Source organism: Ambystoma mexicanum, chromosome 4p (genome assembly GCF_040938575.1).
Source record: "Ambystoma mexicanum isolate Mex_15411 chromosome 4p, UKY_AmexF1_1, whole genome shotgun sequence".
Classification (NCBI taxonomy): domain Eukaryota; kingdom Metazoa; phylum Chordata; class Amphibia; order Caudata; family Ambystomatidae; genus Ambystoma; species Ambystoma mexicanum.
The window spans coordinates 178,185,863-178,203,488 of NC_090927.1; the positions used below are offsets into that span (position 1 = coordinate 178,185,863).

Consider the following 17,626-nt stretch of genomic DNA (forward strand, 5'->3'; position numbering starts at 1 on the left):
GGAGAGCTGGTTTTTGTACCCGTCGACGAAATTGCCATCAACGGAGTCAGCGTCAATAAGGCTTTTGCAGTTGTTGACTGGGTCGTGTTCGTTGACAATGATTTAGACGATGATCTTGGTGTATGCATTGTCGGTGTTGTCATTGACCCTTTATCTTTAGATGAGGACGAAGAAGACGACATACCCTGAGTGGAAAATGTGGACTGTCGTGGAGACTTTTCTGATGTCTTATAGAGCGCCAACATTGTTTCTGAGGAGAAACCTACTGAGGGGGATTGATGTGTCTTCTTCCTGCCCCTCAATGTCTCGTCATGCGATCTTGACCTCTTACTAGATCTTGACCTCTTACTAGAGGTAGTTCGCTGGCACGTTCTGCCCTGCCTGAGTGAGGCATGACTCCGTACAAAGGCTAAGACAGAGGCATCCCGGCGTCGTCGAGACATGCCACCAGTCTCCAATGGCAGTCTCTCAGTCTTTTATTTGAAAATGACTGGCATATTTCACAATCCTTGTTGACATGATGTAGAAGGAGGCAGTAGTCATGATGGTCCTCCACGAACATGTTCTTGAGGCCGCATTGAGTGCAGGCCATGAAGAGACTCTTCTTTCTGCCTTCATTTATGCTGTAAGCCCAAATAACGAAGAGTCACGAGGACGGGAAATCCATTGGCGGGTACGACTGCAGACGGTAAACCACCATAGCCGGGTCGAGCATGGTTGATCCATCATAGAAATTACATTTTTTAATATTTTGTTAATTATATAAACTCAGAAATTGTAGAGAGATTTACTAGGACGCACAAAACAAAACGTGGAGTCAAAAATCTGAAGATTGCATCCAGGGCTAGAGCAAAGGGAGCTTTTCCAATTGGCTGTGGGCAGTATGACCCAAAATTACTATACTAGCACACTACAGGGACTGAAGTTTCAGTTTAAATTTAAACTGCTCCATGTTAAAAGAAATAACACATATTGGACCCATAAATATGGTTCCAACACATACCTTTTGAAATGTGATAAATTGACAAATTAATGAAGCACAAACATAACATAGATATAGAACTTCGATCAGCAACTATATCAGGTAAATGCTGATACGGAGGTGCAGGAATTGATTAATCAAAATGAAAATACAGTGGGAATAGAATCGCCCACAAAATTAAACATGAGTATATGCATTCACAAGGGGAGTCGAACAAGTAGGAGTGCACCCAAAGAAACACAATAATCCGAATCATGAAATGCATATGTAAAGATAGCAACCACTGCCAATGCAATTGAAACCAACAGGTTGTTGCTCAGGAAAAGTCGTCCATTCTTTGGAACTATTAAGTACTTTTAAATAAAGATTTTAAAATGGCACCCGCACAATAAGGAATGCCAAACCAGACACGTTATCATGTCACGCATCTTGGAAACATTACATCATGTAGGAATTATCCATTAGGAACAGATTGTTAGCTCTGCTAAAGAATAGTGGTAGAAGTAAAGGAATATTGATAGCAGAAAGAAATAGTAGCAAAATAACTGAGTAAGGTAAGAAGAAAACTAAAATGGTCAGTTAGGATTACTTAATACAATTAATAATTTTGATGGTAATCAAAACAGCTGTTTGTATATGCTTAGTTCACAACAGTAAGAAGGAACCATACCCATTTGAACATTAGCATGATCAATGGAGCTTAACTAAAGATGCACAAAGGAATGTAAACAGGTAGGAGAATTGAATACTATTGGCAAAACATTGTTAAATACTTTCTGTAGATTTTGATTACCAAAGATAGCTAAATATAATACATGTAGGAACTGTATTAACCTTAAGGGGTGACACTCTACATGGTGTACAGGTAACTAGTGCTGCCTCTTGTTTGCACTTGGGATCCATTCAAGTTTTTAGAATTAAGTATTTAGTATTTATTTATTTCTAAAGCGCACCAGGCCCAGGGGCAACCGGACGCATAACTTAGATACAACATGATGAAAGCCGAACATGGCATTATTTACAATGTTTACAGATGAGTTACATAATTTACAATCAGAAAAATAGCAATAAGAAGACAAGCAGAATGTATATACAAAGGTTTGTCATAAGTACAAGTTAGGCAGTGAGCCGGTGTTAGATGTCTTGGGAGGACAGCCAGACTTTGGTAAGGTGTTTGAATCTCAGAAAGGAGGGTTCTGCTCTCAGCTCATTAGGGAGTGAGTTCCATAATTTAGCTGCCAAGATAGGGAAGCTGATCTTTGGAGATTGAATCGTGGGATGACGAGGCAGTTGGCTTGGGCCAATCTGCGAGGTCTAGTGGAGCTATGGAGGGCAAATCTGTTCGCCAGATAACAAGGAGCTTGGTTGTGAAGGCATTTATGGGTAAGAGCCAGAGACTTCAAGGAGATTCGGTGAGGGATTGAGAGCCAGTGAAGGTTGCGTATAGTGTCAGCTATGTGTTGGCGCCTGGGAATGTTGAGGGCCGCTCTGATCGCATTGTTTTGGACAATTTGTAACTTGTTTAAGTTACAGCGATTAGTGCCTAGGTAGAGGGCATTGCAGCAATCGACCTTAGAGAGTACGAGGGTCCTAGCCAAGGTCACACAATTAGCTGCAGAGAGGAACGGGCGACATGCAGTAATAAGCTTACAAGTATAAGCCACTGCTGATGAGACCGAGTTGGTTTGTCTAGTCAAGGATAGGGTCGAGTCAATGTAAATCCCTAGAGTTTTTGTGCCCTTAGCAGTAGGAATAATATTCCCATCAATGGTGAAGGACTTAAAAGCAGGGTCAAGTTTGGTGAGTTTTTGTGGTGAACCAAGAATGAGGAGCTCTGTCTTTTCATCATTTAGGCAGAGTCCGTGTTGGGCCATCCATGCTTGGATGACCTGGTAGATGGCATTGATGGCGAGGGAGTCAGTAGTGTAGTCACCTGTGATAGGGATTAGTATCTGGGTGTCGTCAGCATAATTAGTATACGTGACACCCAGATGGTCCAGAATATCAAAAAGAGGTTTGGTAAACACGTTATACAACGTGGGCGAGACACAGGACCCTTGAGGCACGCCACAAGAGACAGGAGCAGGTGGGGCTGCTGCTAGTGGAGAGAACACGCGCATTGATCTATTGTCTAGGAATGAACTGATCCAGGTTGAAGCTTTGTCAGAGAAGTGTGCAGCTGATTTGAGGTGGTGACAGAGAATTTTGTGATTGACAAGATCAAAGGCCGCCGAGAGGTCCAGGAGAAGTAATAGCGCAAGTTTGCCTTTGTCTTTTAGATCTTCAATCTGCGTTTTTAAATCGATAAGGGCAGTTTCAGTGCCATGGCGTGGCCGAAACCCCGATTGCCTGAGTCCCAGAAGTTTGTTTGATTCAAGGTATTGTTGAATTTGTAAATACGCAGCTCGGTCGAGGATTTTTAGTAGAAATGGGACAGTAGTGATTGCACTGTTATTTGTATGTATGCTGGGATCCAAGGTAGGTTTTTTCAGGAGAGGGATGACCCACGCATCCTTTAGATTGTCAGGTACAATCCCAGAGCTAAAGGAGGAGTTGATGAACGTAGTGATGAATGGTGCTAGGTCGTGAGCTGCTTCCTTAATAATGAGTGCAGGACAAAGGTCACCATGACAGTTGGAAGGTTTAAGGCTATTAAGTTAAGAGTCTATTTGCAGATAATTGTGTCTTACACTTACAATCATTATGATTTTTGAATTACTTCATGTACCAATATTTAGATGTTTCTTTTTCCTTTTCATTTATTTGAAACTGTGGTTTGAAGTATATTGTGTAATTTGACAATTAGGTTTAGGTTTGATTAATAGAAAGTGCCTTGAAGGGGCTCACTAGGGCCACTCTACTGTGATATGGACCACTAAGCAGAACACTTATGGCCCTCCATCCATGTAGTTGGTGTGTTTAATATGTCTAATGAATGACTTGTATGAGGAATAAAATGGAGACGGAATAGTCATTTTTCAATAATATTTACTGGGTACGATCTGGGAAAATGTTGAAGATGCTTAGTTAATTTACGGCACTTACAGGTTCAGTGTCAGCCATACCCAGTGCAGCTCATACTACCTAAAAAATCTCATTTTGGATTTATAATTTTTAGGAAAAGATACTCATTAAAACAAAGTGCAACAAGGATCTGAGATGTACCTTTTGTGAGTGAGTGTAACCTCACTTAACACACAATCCTAAGTGTGGGTCCAGGGCCGGCCCTAGATCTGGCAGGGCTGGGGTGATATTTGGCCCCTCTCCCTCCCTCAATCAAGGCAGGGAGGGAGGGGGCACCAAATTTGGGGGTTGCTCTGCTAAATGGAGCGCCACTGCCACACCAGCACGTGCTGGTTTAGCAGCAGTAACTTACTGAAATGAAAAGCACCCCACCTGACGCCAGCACAAGAGCAGGGCACATTTCATTTCAAGAGGGTACGTTCACCCACCTTGCCAGCCCGGGGGAGCCCATGAAAGTCTCCCCGAGCTGGCATGGTAGGGGGACTAATGGCGAGCTAATGTGGCACCCCAGGCAACCGACCAGGTCACCCATGCATGATGCCGGGCCTGTGTGGGGGCCCCGCTACTGAGAACGAACATGGGTCAAATACCCTGTTCTATGGAATTCTTTCCACTCAAACAGGTTATTTGTTCATGTTCGTTCTCGGTAGAGGGGCTCCCAGACCTTTGTATATATGTTTTAAGTTTTGATCTGCAGCTGGTGCTTTAGGCTTGCTATTGATGGCAATGCACTACGTTGCAATTGACAGAAATGCTGTATTCATTAAATAGGTAGGAATGTACTAGTGCCAATCTATGAGAAATGTGTAACATTTTAGACTATGTACATGTTGTAGGAGCGTACGGAACTTTGAGTGTGTATTCAACTGTAGTTCGGCTGAAATCCAGCTATTCAGCTTTTGACAAATACTTTCTGGAACAATCTCTCGAAGCCCAAGTCCACTTTCTATGATTAGCTAGTTGCTCTCTGTTTGAGAGATGATAGCCAATCAAGGAAGTGGAACTGCTGGGGTAAAGCTGTTGCAGCCAATAAGCCATCTGCTTATTGACTGTTGTAAAATGCCTCCCTCGCTGGTTTGCCGAATGTATTCTGCTCGCAGAGCTCAAAGGACTTCCTTGGTGGAGGATTTGTGGGCAAATTACGGCCGGCAAAATGATGACCCTGACTGATAAAACATAAGCAAGAGGTTATATGTCATGTCCAGCAAATCTGCCAAGTGCTATCAACGGTTGCAGCATGCCCATCTTCTTTGAAAAACAATGAAAATAATGCGAAAATTAGATCATTTAGGATGGATTTGTTTTCAAACTATGAGCCATTTTCCTTGAGCATTGCCTTTTCTTACCTCGGAAAATGTGATTTGCCCTCGTTCAGCCCTTGCAAAAGGGCCATCCGGGTTGCCTTTTGTAAGGAAACCCTGCAGAAAGCTCCTGGAAATAAAAGAAAGACAATGACAACTAAGGTTAGTCATTTACTGTCTATCAAGACATTTTCCTATTATACCAGTAGGGAGGCTTTCCTACAGAAGTGAATTTCAAGCAGACCCCATTAAATATAAAGGTTAAATTACATATTCCAATAATCAATGGTGTACTTCCCTTAACACAACATAATAATTGTATGCCAACACAACTATGTCTCATCACACCGGCAACCAGCTCTAATATGAAGAGCAGTTGACTTTATAAAAGTAGATCTCCAGTAGCAAACGTTCAACATATTCGCATGTTACAAGTGTGGTGTGCTCTCCCACATTTCTTTGATTGAATCAGAGCGGACACATTTATTGTGCATGCTATGATTTGTATTGCCTTATTTAGGTGCATTTTGTAATACCTTTCCAAGCAGTAAGGACTGCTTGATCACCTTTGTCTGATTGGCTCGCCGCATTAACCTTGTAATTTGCGTGTGTTTCAAACAAAATTTCTAGATTTAACTATCCGGGTCCTGTAGGTGTTACCCAGGTCATCTTAGCTTTGTCTGCTTGTCGTTTGCTCTCCTTCAGTAGAGCGACACGCATATGTTGCAGTTCCTTCAAACTACAGTTCCCAGTATAACTGGCCCTTAAAACGACATTGCAGCGCATTAGCACCAGTTCGTTTTCTAGGCCGGTTAGCACTGCTATTTTTTCTGGGGCATCCTGGGCATATTACTTTTGACACAAGCTAAGATCCTCGTTTACTGCCATATCATAATACCTCAATATACAGATGTTTACAGGCAACATGGGTGCTCGTAAAGGAGCTTCTATTGTTAGCAAATATTTGGATCTTGCACTCAATCCCAGTATGGGCCCTATTCTTAATGAACCTGTCTGTGGGGGTTGATAGTTCCAGCCACCCCGGCTTATTCATCAGGGCCGCAGCAGAATAACACTGGGGCGGCTATGCCCGGGACAATAAGGGTTGCATCCACTATCTCCCCATCATAACATTAGATACCCTCAAAGAAACATTGCAGGCCCAGTTTCAGACCCTCGGGACTTATCCTATTCCCACCAAGCAGGAAGACAGGGAACTTCCTAAGAATTCCCTAAATTATCATTTGATTACATACGGTATGCCAGGCTGCATGAATAATAGCATGCCTCATCAACACTCTGATACAAAAAAGCCCCATGTATGCAGACTTGAACCTGGATGCCCTCTCTCCTCCGGTTATTCACCTCGTAAATCACGAGGATGGCTTGGGTGTAGAAAAAGTCCTGAAATATATGCTATTAAATACCAGATCATTGATAAAGCATTCAACAGAAGTCGCTGACTTCTTTACTGAACACAGAATTGATATCTGCGCCATTAAAGTGTCCTGGCTTCATGAAGCAGCAGAACCTGCTTAGTCGCTGGCCGTGCCCCAGGATTATATGATTTTTAGAGCTGATCACCTAGCAGGGAAAGGTGGGGGTGTGATCCTCATCTTAAGCAAGGCTTTGAATATATACGTATTATCAACTCAATAAACATTATATATTGCAAAACCTTGCACGCAAAAATGCAAAATGACCACAACACCACGCTTAACATTCTCCCAATTTATCACCTCCCGTCCCCTAAGACTATGCTGGATTTTCTTATCCATTTTAGTGGTTTGATTTCTTCTTTATTAAAGCCTCATTCAAAGGTACTTGTTCTGGGCGACCTGAAGTTGGGCTTTAATGACCCAGAAAACAACCTAGCCAGGTACACACAGGAGACATTAGAGAGCCTAAACTTCACACAACATATCAACCAACCATCAGATAATTGCAGCAGAATTCTTGCTTGGGTGGCTTCCCACAGGCTAATGCTAGAAATGGTTGATGTAAATACATGCCCGTGCTCTGACCACCTTTCTAATCTCCATCCAGCAGTTGCTGACGATGAAAAAAAAAGAGGATCTCGCCAATGAAGGTGAACTCTTGGCCCTGGTACCCACACTCTGTCAAACACCAGGCTTCCATGAACATCCGACAGAGACAGACAGGAGAAAAAAACTGATACTTATTTTAGACTTGGCTGGACTCATTTATGACAGTTCACAACTTTTGCCAAACCACATTCATCACATCAATACCTACTCCTTATCTGATTTCCGAGGTCCTGCCAAGTTAGTTAGTGCCTTACACTGTGGAGAAATAGATAAACTCTATTATATGGTGCCAAATAATACAGCTGATCGCTCATGATGATCTGCATGAAGCACATTGTGCTCTTCCCATTAAGAATATAGATAAATGTATCCAAGAATCCCTTGCCTTTGTTAGCTTCATCATTAATCGTGTCTGCATTTCCTGCCAAATTCCAAGTTTAACCTCACAAACCCAATTATCTCACTGCGAGATGCTGCCAAAGACTATCTCTAATGTATCAGCCTGTGTTGCTTGTCTGAAAACTCTTGGCATGAGTCATAGCTTTTCACACATGCTTCAGAACTGGACACCATTTTGTTCTTGAGTTATCCATTTTTTAAAAATGTTTTGTCTAACATGGTATTAATTCTTCTGGGAGCTATTATTATTTTATTTAAGCATTTCTCACTTTGCATCCCTTATTCATGATATATCTTTATACACTTATGATATGTGTGTGATATTTAAAGCACCCTTCACTTCCTGGGTCATTCTAACCCAAATAAGTGCAGTGCCATATGCACTTTTTACCTTATAAAAAGGCACTATAATCATGATTTCTGCAATAATAGAACCATTTGATCTGCCTATCATGTTATCTATGATCAGTTGAGTGGTTGGCACCTCCTATACAAAAGGTTGTATGTTGCAATCTACGCAAATTGACCCCTTCCTCTATGAGCCCTTTCTTTGCTCCTGTATTAGACAATCTTGATCGTCTTGACTTCACTTCTGAAATTGCATCAGCCTATAACAAAATGATGTCTCTGGCAGTGAACAATCTCACGCCATTAAAAGAACGACTGGTACAGACACAACCATTAAATAAATGATATTCCTCGGATATCCGGAAATTAAAATCTTTGAAAGACAAGGCCTTTAAGAGATGCCAGAAGTCCGTCTCTCCTGAGGATAAGGAATATTACACCTTGGCAGTCTAGACCCATAAACAGGCCGTTTGTGATGGCAAGACATTTTTCTATGAGACGAGAATCAAGGGAGCCTCCTCCAACTCGAGGAAGCTCTTCAAGGTTCTAAAAGAACTAGAGGACCCATGTCGACCCACCTCCTTAGTCACTAAGGATGTGAAGTGGTGTTTAGACATCCAGAATTCGATGCTTAACATCAAAAGCACCATCACATTTAATAGAAATGCATTAGTGGAGGACAATCCTGTATCTAGCACAGGAAGAGCAGTGGACCAAATTCCTCGCTTTGTGTTCTCTAAAGTGACTGATGTGGTCATCCTGAATATGCTAGCAAAACTAAAACCAAGCAACCAACTGTAAGGGGACATCTGCCCGGCGGCAATTGTTAAATCCTGTGCCCACCTCCTTGCCCTTTTAATTACTACGTTTGTAAATCTTTCCTTACTGGAAAACTATGTTCCAACCTCCATTAATCAGGCATGGATCAGCCCCCTATAAAAAAAAACATCATTGGACCTAACCGTGGCAGCCAACTATCGCGCCATAACCAATACACCCTTTCGTCTAAAAATGCTAGACAAAATCGCCCACCAACAAATACAAGATTTTCTTGCCTATCACAATATTCTAGGCCCTAAACAGTCAGGTTTCAAAAGCCATTATAGTACGGAGTCCACTGCGCTGGATCTGAAACCAATATCATGCAACATCTAGATAAGGGACAAACAGCTCTCCTAATGCTTCTGGACCGTACTGCCGCTTTTGACCTGGTGGACCATGCCATAGTAGCCACCCGACTCCAAGAATTGGCCGCTTTCTCTCCAGAAGCGGGCAGCTGTTTTCTTTCCTTTCTGACGGAGCGAACAGCAAGAGTACATTGCGACAATGCTCTCACTGAGGGATTTGTACTACCCTGTGGGGTTCTCCAGAGTTCATGCATATCCCCCAAGCTGTATAATATCTTCATCCTGCCCCTCTTTGAATTTCTGGAGTCCAAGCATGTAATTAACGCAAACTATGCAGACGACACTCAGTGGGCCTCATTATGAAGTTGGAAGTAGCTATGGAGCTATGGAGCTATTAGCTCCATGGCTGCCTCCAAAACCCTACCGACACCGCCCTGGTGAATGGAGCAATTACCGGTCCATTGCAAGGTTGGCGGGACCGGTAATTACCCATTCACCAGGGCCCTTCCCCATTCCCATTTGAGCTCCCATAGAGCTCAATGGGAATGGGGAAGGCGCTAATAACGGTACCGCAAATTGCGGTACCGTTAATAGCTCCAGAATCCCTTTGTAGGTCCCGTCCTTAACACCTGGAAAAACCAGGCGTTAAGGGAGGACCCACAAAGGGAACTCGTAGTAGGGCAGTAAGGGATTACCAGCACCGGTGCCCATACCGGTGCCGGTAATCCCTTACCGCCCGGCTCGTAATGAGGCCCAGTTTCTTATCCCTCTTACAGGTAATCAAATCATGATTGTTGGCACTTCTCTCAAGCTCCATAACCTGGATCCTGTGTTCCAATATATTAAAGTGGCTCAACGTTTTCTTAAAACTCTCTCGAAGGTTAGACCTTGGAAGTTATCTTGGACCAAGAACTGAGTATGAAAGCTCACGTTAGCCATTTTGTATCCTGTTCCTCCTACTATATCAAGCGCTTGGCACAGATTTGCACCTTCCTATTTTCAAGCTCTTGTGCCACCCTGGTACAAGCCATTATTGGGACCCATTTGGATTATTGCTCAAGCCTACTACAGGGTGTAGGTCAGGGGGAACTGAATCACCTCCTGGTGGTCCAGAACAATGCCGTCAGAGTGGTCTGTGGCCTGCACAAATTTGACCACGTATCAGTGGCAAGAAAATCCTTGCGCTGGCTTCCTATTAAACAGCGGATTGTCTTCCGCACTCTGTGCATAGCCCATTCTTGTCTGTTTGGAAAAAGGCCAACTTACTTGTCATCTTTCCTGGGCTGGCTTCCAGCTAGACATACCCTGAGATCCAACAATTCGGGCCTCCTGCTGACCCCTAAAGCTAAACTGTCCATGGTCCTAGATGGCTGCTTTCCTATGACGGCCCACAGATCTAAGGTCCTGCTCCTCCTTGGCATCCTTCAACCATTCACTGAAGACCTTCTTGCTTGAGTGCTAGCCTTTTTGGGTACTCTCCTTCTGACATTGGAATCTCTATTTTTGGTATGTTTGTCTAATCCTGCGCTTCCATGCCTATGGGCTCTGTTCCACCGCAATATAAATAAAATAAATACATTAATTCCATTACCAACACCCAATTATCACTCATGGGCATAGTTCATCAGACAGAGCCGAAGGACTGCATTTCAACACTAATGTATATTTATTACAATTATTTCCAACTTGATCACAGTCATTCCATTAAAAATAATGACTTCCATAATTATGTACAATAAAGTGAGCTAGTGCAATCACACAAAAACATTTCAACTGAAAATGAAATTTTAAAAAACCTATACCAACTGTATTGTATGCCATGAACATCCAAAGATCTCATCTGATTGATTGTGGCACCTAATTCAATTGGTAGGATCAAACTGTTCTATCAACCTCTTCATGTTTGGAGTAAATATTTAATGTTCTAATACATGCAATGTTGTATCCTGCTATCTTGTCTCCCTTCCTAGTGGGACTGTGTCATGTCACTGAGAGAATGTTCAGTGAATGCCTGGAATGTTTGTGCTTGAGTGTGAGCGAAGGAAGACGCAAAGAGGCAGAGTAGAGTAGCTAGCACAAGGCTGTACAAAGAAAATCAGGTGACGCAGCCAGCTGGCAGCTTAGAACAATGACATTCATTGGTCCAAACCCTCCAGCTTATAGTGATTTTGCGATCCCGCAAAATGCTGCAAAACGGCCGTTTTGCGCAAAATGCCGCAAAAACTGCCATTTTGTGCAAAAACAGCATCTTTTAAAAAAACAATATATTTTGTAAGTAATCTGCAAAAATTACTGTTTTAAAAAAAATAATACTCAGTACTCAGGGTGCAAGGTTCTCAACTTTATTTTTTACACAAGAAATGAAATGCGCTAACACATCTCATCACTTGCGCCCCAAAAAAGTGCAGCCCAATCCAGAAGGGACACATGAATGGGCACATTTTATATGAGCGCCCATTCAGATGGCCTTTTTCTCCTCCTTCTCAAACAAAGTGGCGTTTCTGTCAATTTAAAAGCACATCCCTCATTTCAAAGCAAGATGCACTTTTAAATGTGCAGAAATTGTAGTCAACCCTACCAGCACGAGATGTGGGACTGCCACTGCATGGCAGGGTCTTTCCTGACCCTGTCATGCATTTCATTTAAGTTATGAACCGCTGCTGTGTTGCTTGCATTTCTGTTCCTCAAACAGGACAAAAATGCATTTTTTGGGACGCATTTTACGGCGGCAGGTACCTGGAGGGCCTGTCCCTGTGAAAGGCGCTGGGAGCTTGCAGAACACTGTCGGGACACCATTTTGATGGCAAAAATCTATTGAATGTTATAATTTGACCTATTTCGTCCAGTACTATTCGATCGATTTTTATAAATCGGGTTGTCACCCGCTCTCCATGTTCAGTATTTTTGGTCCAGGGTGGTTGCAGAAGTGTTTTCCCCTTTTTCCTCAAAATTGGAGGCGGGGACAGAAAAAAAAGAAAATAATGAAAAAGGGACCCTGCGGAGTCGGATCCGACCCGCGTTAGAGGGACGGATCTGGCACCGTAGGGTTGCGGGGGAAGTGGCAGCGACCAAGCAGTTAAGTAGGGGAGGGGGTCGGGTGGTGGTGAAAGGTACATTTTGGGTTGTTTGGCTGAAGTGCAAATCAATTCAAAGCGAAATGGACTACGGACAATTCTGCCGCAAATAATTACACTTCGGTCAAACAACCCAGAACACCATTCAAGCCAGCTGGCCAGCGCACAATTTGCGCTACAGCTCAAGCCTGTGGAAATGCGCCGGTCACCTTTGAGAATAAGGTGACCTGCTCATTTCCAAAAATGGGTTGTCTAAAAATAGCATATCCTCTGTTCTTTTTTTAAATGCCCCATTATTTGAGGAACTGGGTCAAAATCTACATTTAAAAAAATAAAAAAATGGTTACACTATGAGAGAGAGGGAGAGTGATGGGTGAGATGTGAAGTGATAGGCAAGAAAGCAGAGGGAGAGCAGTGGGTCAGAGGAGGAAGCGCTGCACAAGAGAGCAGAGGAAGCAGTGATGCGGTGGGCCAGAAATCTGAGAGTGAGCAGAGGAACAGAAAGTAGAGGGAGCGTGTGGTCAGTGAGCCAGAAAGCAGAGAGGAAGCGGTTAGCCAGAAAGAGGCAGTGAGCTGCAGATTGGGAAAAAGGTGCGATAGAATGGGAGAAAGGATGCAAGATGCAGAAGCAGCACAAAAGAATGAAGGACTGTATATTGCGGGAGGAATTGTAGAGTGTAAGGTTTGAGTTGGGAGTATGATTGGAATTTGGCAGGGGCTGGGCAGTGCAAATTGTGACTTGACAGTGTGACATAGCACGTGAGTATTTGTAAAACAGAGTGAGAGGTTAAGGAATGTAAGTTGTGATGGAGAGTTGGTGAGATGTGTGTTGGTGAGAGAGTTGTGTGGGTGTTTGGGGGATTGGAGAACATAGAAGGGGAATATTTACAGCATTACAATTGAAAATGATCAATTTAGTTAATACTATTAAATAGGCTTGTACATTAAACCAGAAATGTGGCCAAATCAAACACTGTTCTGCCAAACCAGAGACATCTGGGACTCTTCCTATTAAATTAATACAAAAGATACATACTAATGCTACCCTGGCTCTCTTGTAGCCTTGCACTCTGCCTATTTCCTGCAATGTGGCAATCGTACACCCTCCAGTTAATACAAAATGTCCCGCAAAAATGCTGCAATAAATAAAGGTTTGTGCGCAAAATGTGCCATTTCATGCCGCAAAATTTGCCATTTCATACCGCAAAATCCTGGAAGGTCTTATTGGTAGGTTGACCCTGTGTTCCATGTACTCTGATTGGCTGGCTGGAATTCGCGGTTGGTAATCATTCATAACTTCCTGTCAAGTATTTGATTTAAACAGGAGTGTTTATAAGCGCACAGATTTGCCTTCGAACCCACTCTCAATATCATACACAAAGCACTTCTCTTCACAAACTGCTCTTTTGTTATGTGATGCGGATAGTGATCACCATCTTGGGATTGGCAACCTGCAACACATAAAACAGACATCTTCCATTCCAACATGCTTCAGTAAAGTCTTCTTGCCGTCTACAAAAATGTTGAGTACTGAGTGATGACAAACAACTACAGCGATGGAAATACCTGAGACAGTGGACGCTCGCAATGAGCTGGCCAGGTATCCGAATGAACTGCGCATCAGAGCTTGTGAAAGAGTCGCCAAGGTGAAGGTTTGCGGTCACCTGCCCTTGAAGTGACGAACAACCTCAAATGATACTTTAATCGAAGATGGCAGTGATCAATCAAAGATGGCAGTGAACAATACACAACTTGCAAACAGTTCTAAAATTCAACGTTGAAAATCTGATTTTTACCCAAACCAAGGATCCAAAACCTAAATATTTTTCTGTATTTGTCTTTTTGGGACAAATGAATAACTTTTTCGGAATGTTTGCCCATTCATTTATTATTAGGAAAGCGAACAGGCTTGAAACTAACCTAAGCACACTTCACTTTATTTGAATTGGGATTTAATAAATGAAACGAGAATACATCTTACTTCCCTGTGATAACTTTGTGATAACTTTGATATAGTTAATTTGATAACAGTTGTTAGATGGCGCATTGGCAATGACGGTGCTAGAGTCGGAAGTAGACCTCACCTCAGACCCACAACACTACCCACTTCCTTCTCCCTCTCTGCCCAGTACTGAATAATGTGGACAAATGTTGCAACATAAACATATCCGATAAAGAGGAATTATTAAAGCAATAAATGAAAAAAAACACACAGTAAGCATTCTCAATGTAAGTACATCCATATATATACTGTATATGCAGATGAAAGGCCTTTTCCGTGCCTGTTTAGGGGCTCACAAAAGTATTTGTGGCTGATGTTGTGAAACACAGATGTGCTGGCCCTTTGGTTTGTTGGGAGGGAGATGGTCTATTCCACACCCCCAGACCATCTCACTTGTGCTGAAGGTGGGAGACGTTCCCCCTTCCATCCAACTTTAATCTGTGTTAATTACTTATTAATTACTAACAAGAAAATCATGGAATTAGGCTTTACTAACGCACAAAGACCCCATTTTAGGTAACTCACCAGACGCCATCTTTTACCAGCCCCGAAAATTATCTTTAAAAGCCGGTCTCTCCCTTGGTCCCATACTGCACACTACCAGCCCAGGCCCCCACCCCACTGCCTCCTGCTATCTTTGCACAACCCCTGTTCTCATGGAAGTACACCGATTCATTGTTGCAACCTTTAGTACCATCCCAGAACAGATGAGCTCACTGCACTGTGTGAGACCAGAACAGGCCCTTGCCTAAGAGCCCATCCGACTCCACTAACCTGCTTGTGCCCCTTTCGACCCTCACCCTGCTAAGCTGTAAAATACCAGGCCCCTGCCCCTCTGTTCTTTGATACAGATACACATCTGGCCCCCTGTAGTGACCCAACGAAGACACCCTCGAGAGCCCCAACCTCAGACACGCATATATTTCTTTCTAACAATAACACTTGTTTATTTGTACCATGAGGCGTTAGGTAGATCAAAACCTTCAAGGTGGGACCTGGGACGGGGATACTAGGTTTATGGGTACCGGGGTGCAGAGGGTACAATGCCTGCCAATAATTTGTGTATGAACTCTGAGAAGCACCCACATTCCGATCTGACTTTGCGAGTATCATTTGTCTCATGCTCTCAAATACTGTTTTTGCAAAATAAGTTAGTCAGGGAAAGTGTCATTTTGCCGGCCTGACTTTCAACCCGTAAAGATGAGCCCAGCTGACCTACGTGCTGTAGGAGTGACGCCTAAGCACCCACCAATCCCATGAGGTCAACATGTATGGATCCATACTGCGCCGATGATTTGACCTAATCGAGTTGCGGGATTGTATACTGTAATGTGATGTCATTTATGACACTGGATGCCTTCTTAATGTGCTATCCGTGTATCTGTTGGCAGAGCACTCTCCGGGCAGCAGAGTTCTCTGCGTGAACAATTTATCTTATATAAACGTTGTTCTACTTGGAATCTCTCTCTTGGTCTCATTCCCTACTGGGGTGTGTCCATTATTCTGATTTTGGGATATTGTGTCGGGGAGTGGGCGCCTTCATTTGATGACCATCCGACGTGATATTCCCCGACGTTTCCGTACTGCAGCAAGATCCAGGGCTTCCCTGGAAAGACCAACCCCCACCTATGGCTGACCAGATTTAAACAAAAAACGTGTACGCAACGAGGCATGTTTTGTGGGTCCCGGCTTAGCTCGTCAGAGTCGGGCAGGTGCCACGTCAGGGAGGCCCCCATTTGTGGATAGACCGCAAACAGAGGCTCTCAGAATACCACAAGCACGCAAGTATTGATTGCAAGGAGAAGTAAAGGAGGGAAAGGGAAGGTGTGGAGCAGATCAATTAAGGGGAACACGCAAAAATTGGGTTTAGTGTGACTGAATGGAGTGATTGTTGAGAACACAGCATCCTTTTCCTTTTTTCATAGCCATCAGGTTTTTACATAAAGGAGTATAGTGAGAGAATAAGAGGAGATATGGGAATCTAGCTCCGAAAGGGGGTGGATGGAGGCGCCGCGTAGCACTGTCCGACTTCCTTCCTCGTCTTGAAACAGGAAGCCAATTAACCAATCAATTTTAAGTTTGCCTCAGCCAATGAGGGGACAGCTAGGGCTTTAAAACTGAGAGTTAGATCCACTGACAGTGTCTCTGAGATGGGAGCCGAGGAGGAGAAGAATATGTGGAGAAGGCTAAAGAACACCAGAAAAGGAGGACCCCTTGAGCCCAGATTAGGGGTGGGCTCCAGTGAGGGGAGAAGAGCCCCTTGAACTCCAGAAGAGAGGTGTGTGCTAGTATGGGGGAGAAGAGCACCTTGAACACCAGAAGAGGGGTGTTCTCCAGTGAGGGGATGGGGAGGTAAGCTGCTTGAACCCTGAACAGAGGTGTGCACATGTGAGGAATAGGTGAGCACCTAAGACTCCAGAAAGAAGAGTGCTCCAATTAGTGGGTAGGATAGCCCCTTGAGACCAGAGCAATGGGACCCTTGTCCAAAGGAAAAGGGGGAAGAAAACAAATAAATCTAGAGTGATTTTGATCCCCTGAAGAGGGGATGTGTAACAGAAGAGGATAGTCCCTTGGAGCCAAGAGGAGGGGGAATGCTCCAGATAGGGGATGTAGGGGCCTGTATGTCCAGAAAAGGGGTATGCTACAGTGAAGATAGAGGGAGAAAGAGAGAGTGAATGTGATCCCCAGGAGAGGGGATGTGTAACAGAGCAGCAGTGACCCTTGGCCCTGGAAGAGGGAAGTAAGAAACCGAGTGAAGGAGAGCCCCAATAAAGGGAGGACACTTGGGACACTTGGTAAAGGGAGGAAATCCTAAACCCAGAGAGAGGCAGAGAGGCATTCTCCCCAGAAGAAAAGATAAGAACTGAGCTTTAGAAATCCAAGTAGGAGACATTCCTGTCTGTAAAGTTATGCATGCCTTCATATATCATCCTGCTTTCCAAGACTACATTACCCAAGAACATTTATGTTGTAGCCATCATAAAAACATTTCCATGCAATCGTGCTTAAAAAAACCCTTCAACTTTATTCTGGTGTCAGTAGTTTTGTTTTCACTGGACCATGTGACATCATACGAATTGGAAAAGGGTATGGCTCAGCATGGCAGCGCGATGCCTGGGCATGGCATCTTTCATATTGAGCAAACCTGCCAAATGAATTGCTGCAAGGACAATTTAAGGGGGAGTGACCACCCAAAGACTAACTGCAAGAACACCTACATCAGTGAATCTGGCACCCTACTAGTTTATGCACATTTTGCACATTTTACACTGCTGTTGTACGTGAAGAGTTTAAACTTTAAGTTGTTGATACGAAGCTGGC

At 43.5% G+C, this 17,626-nt stretch overlaps 1 protein-coding gene across 1 annotated transcript in view; it reads right to left on the reverse strand.

Moving 5' to 3' along the window:
- EPHX2 (epoxide hydrolase 2) overlaps positions 1-17,626 on the reverse strand; it is a 1,142,911-nt gene that overhangs the window by 1,014,474 nt on the left and 110,811 nt on the right. The window contains exon 2 of the mRNA XM_069605642.1: positions 5,353-5,437. Coding sequence (XP_069461743.1) covers positions 5,353-5,437 — 85 coding nt within the window. The remainder of the gene's footprint in view (positions 1-5,352; positions 5,438-17,626) is intronic.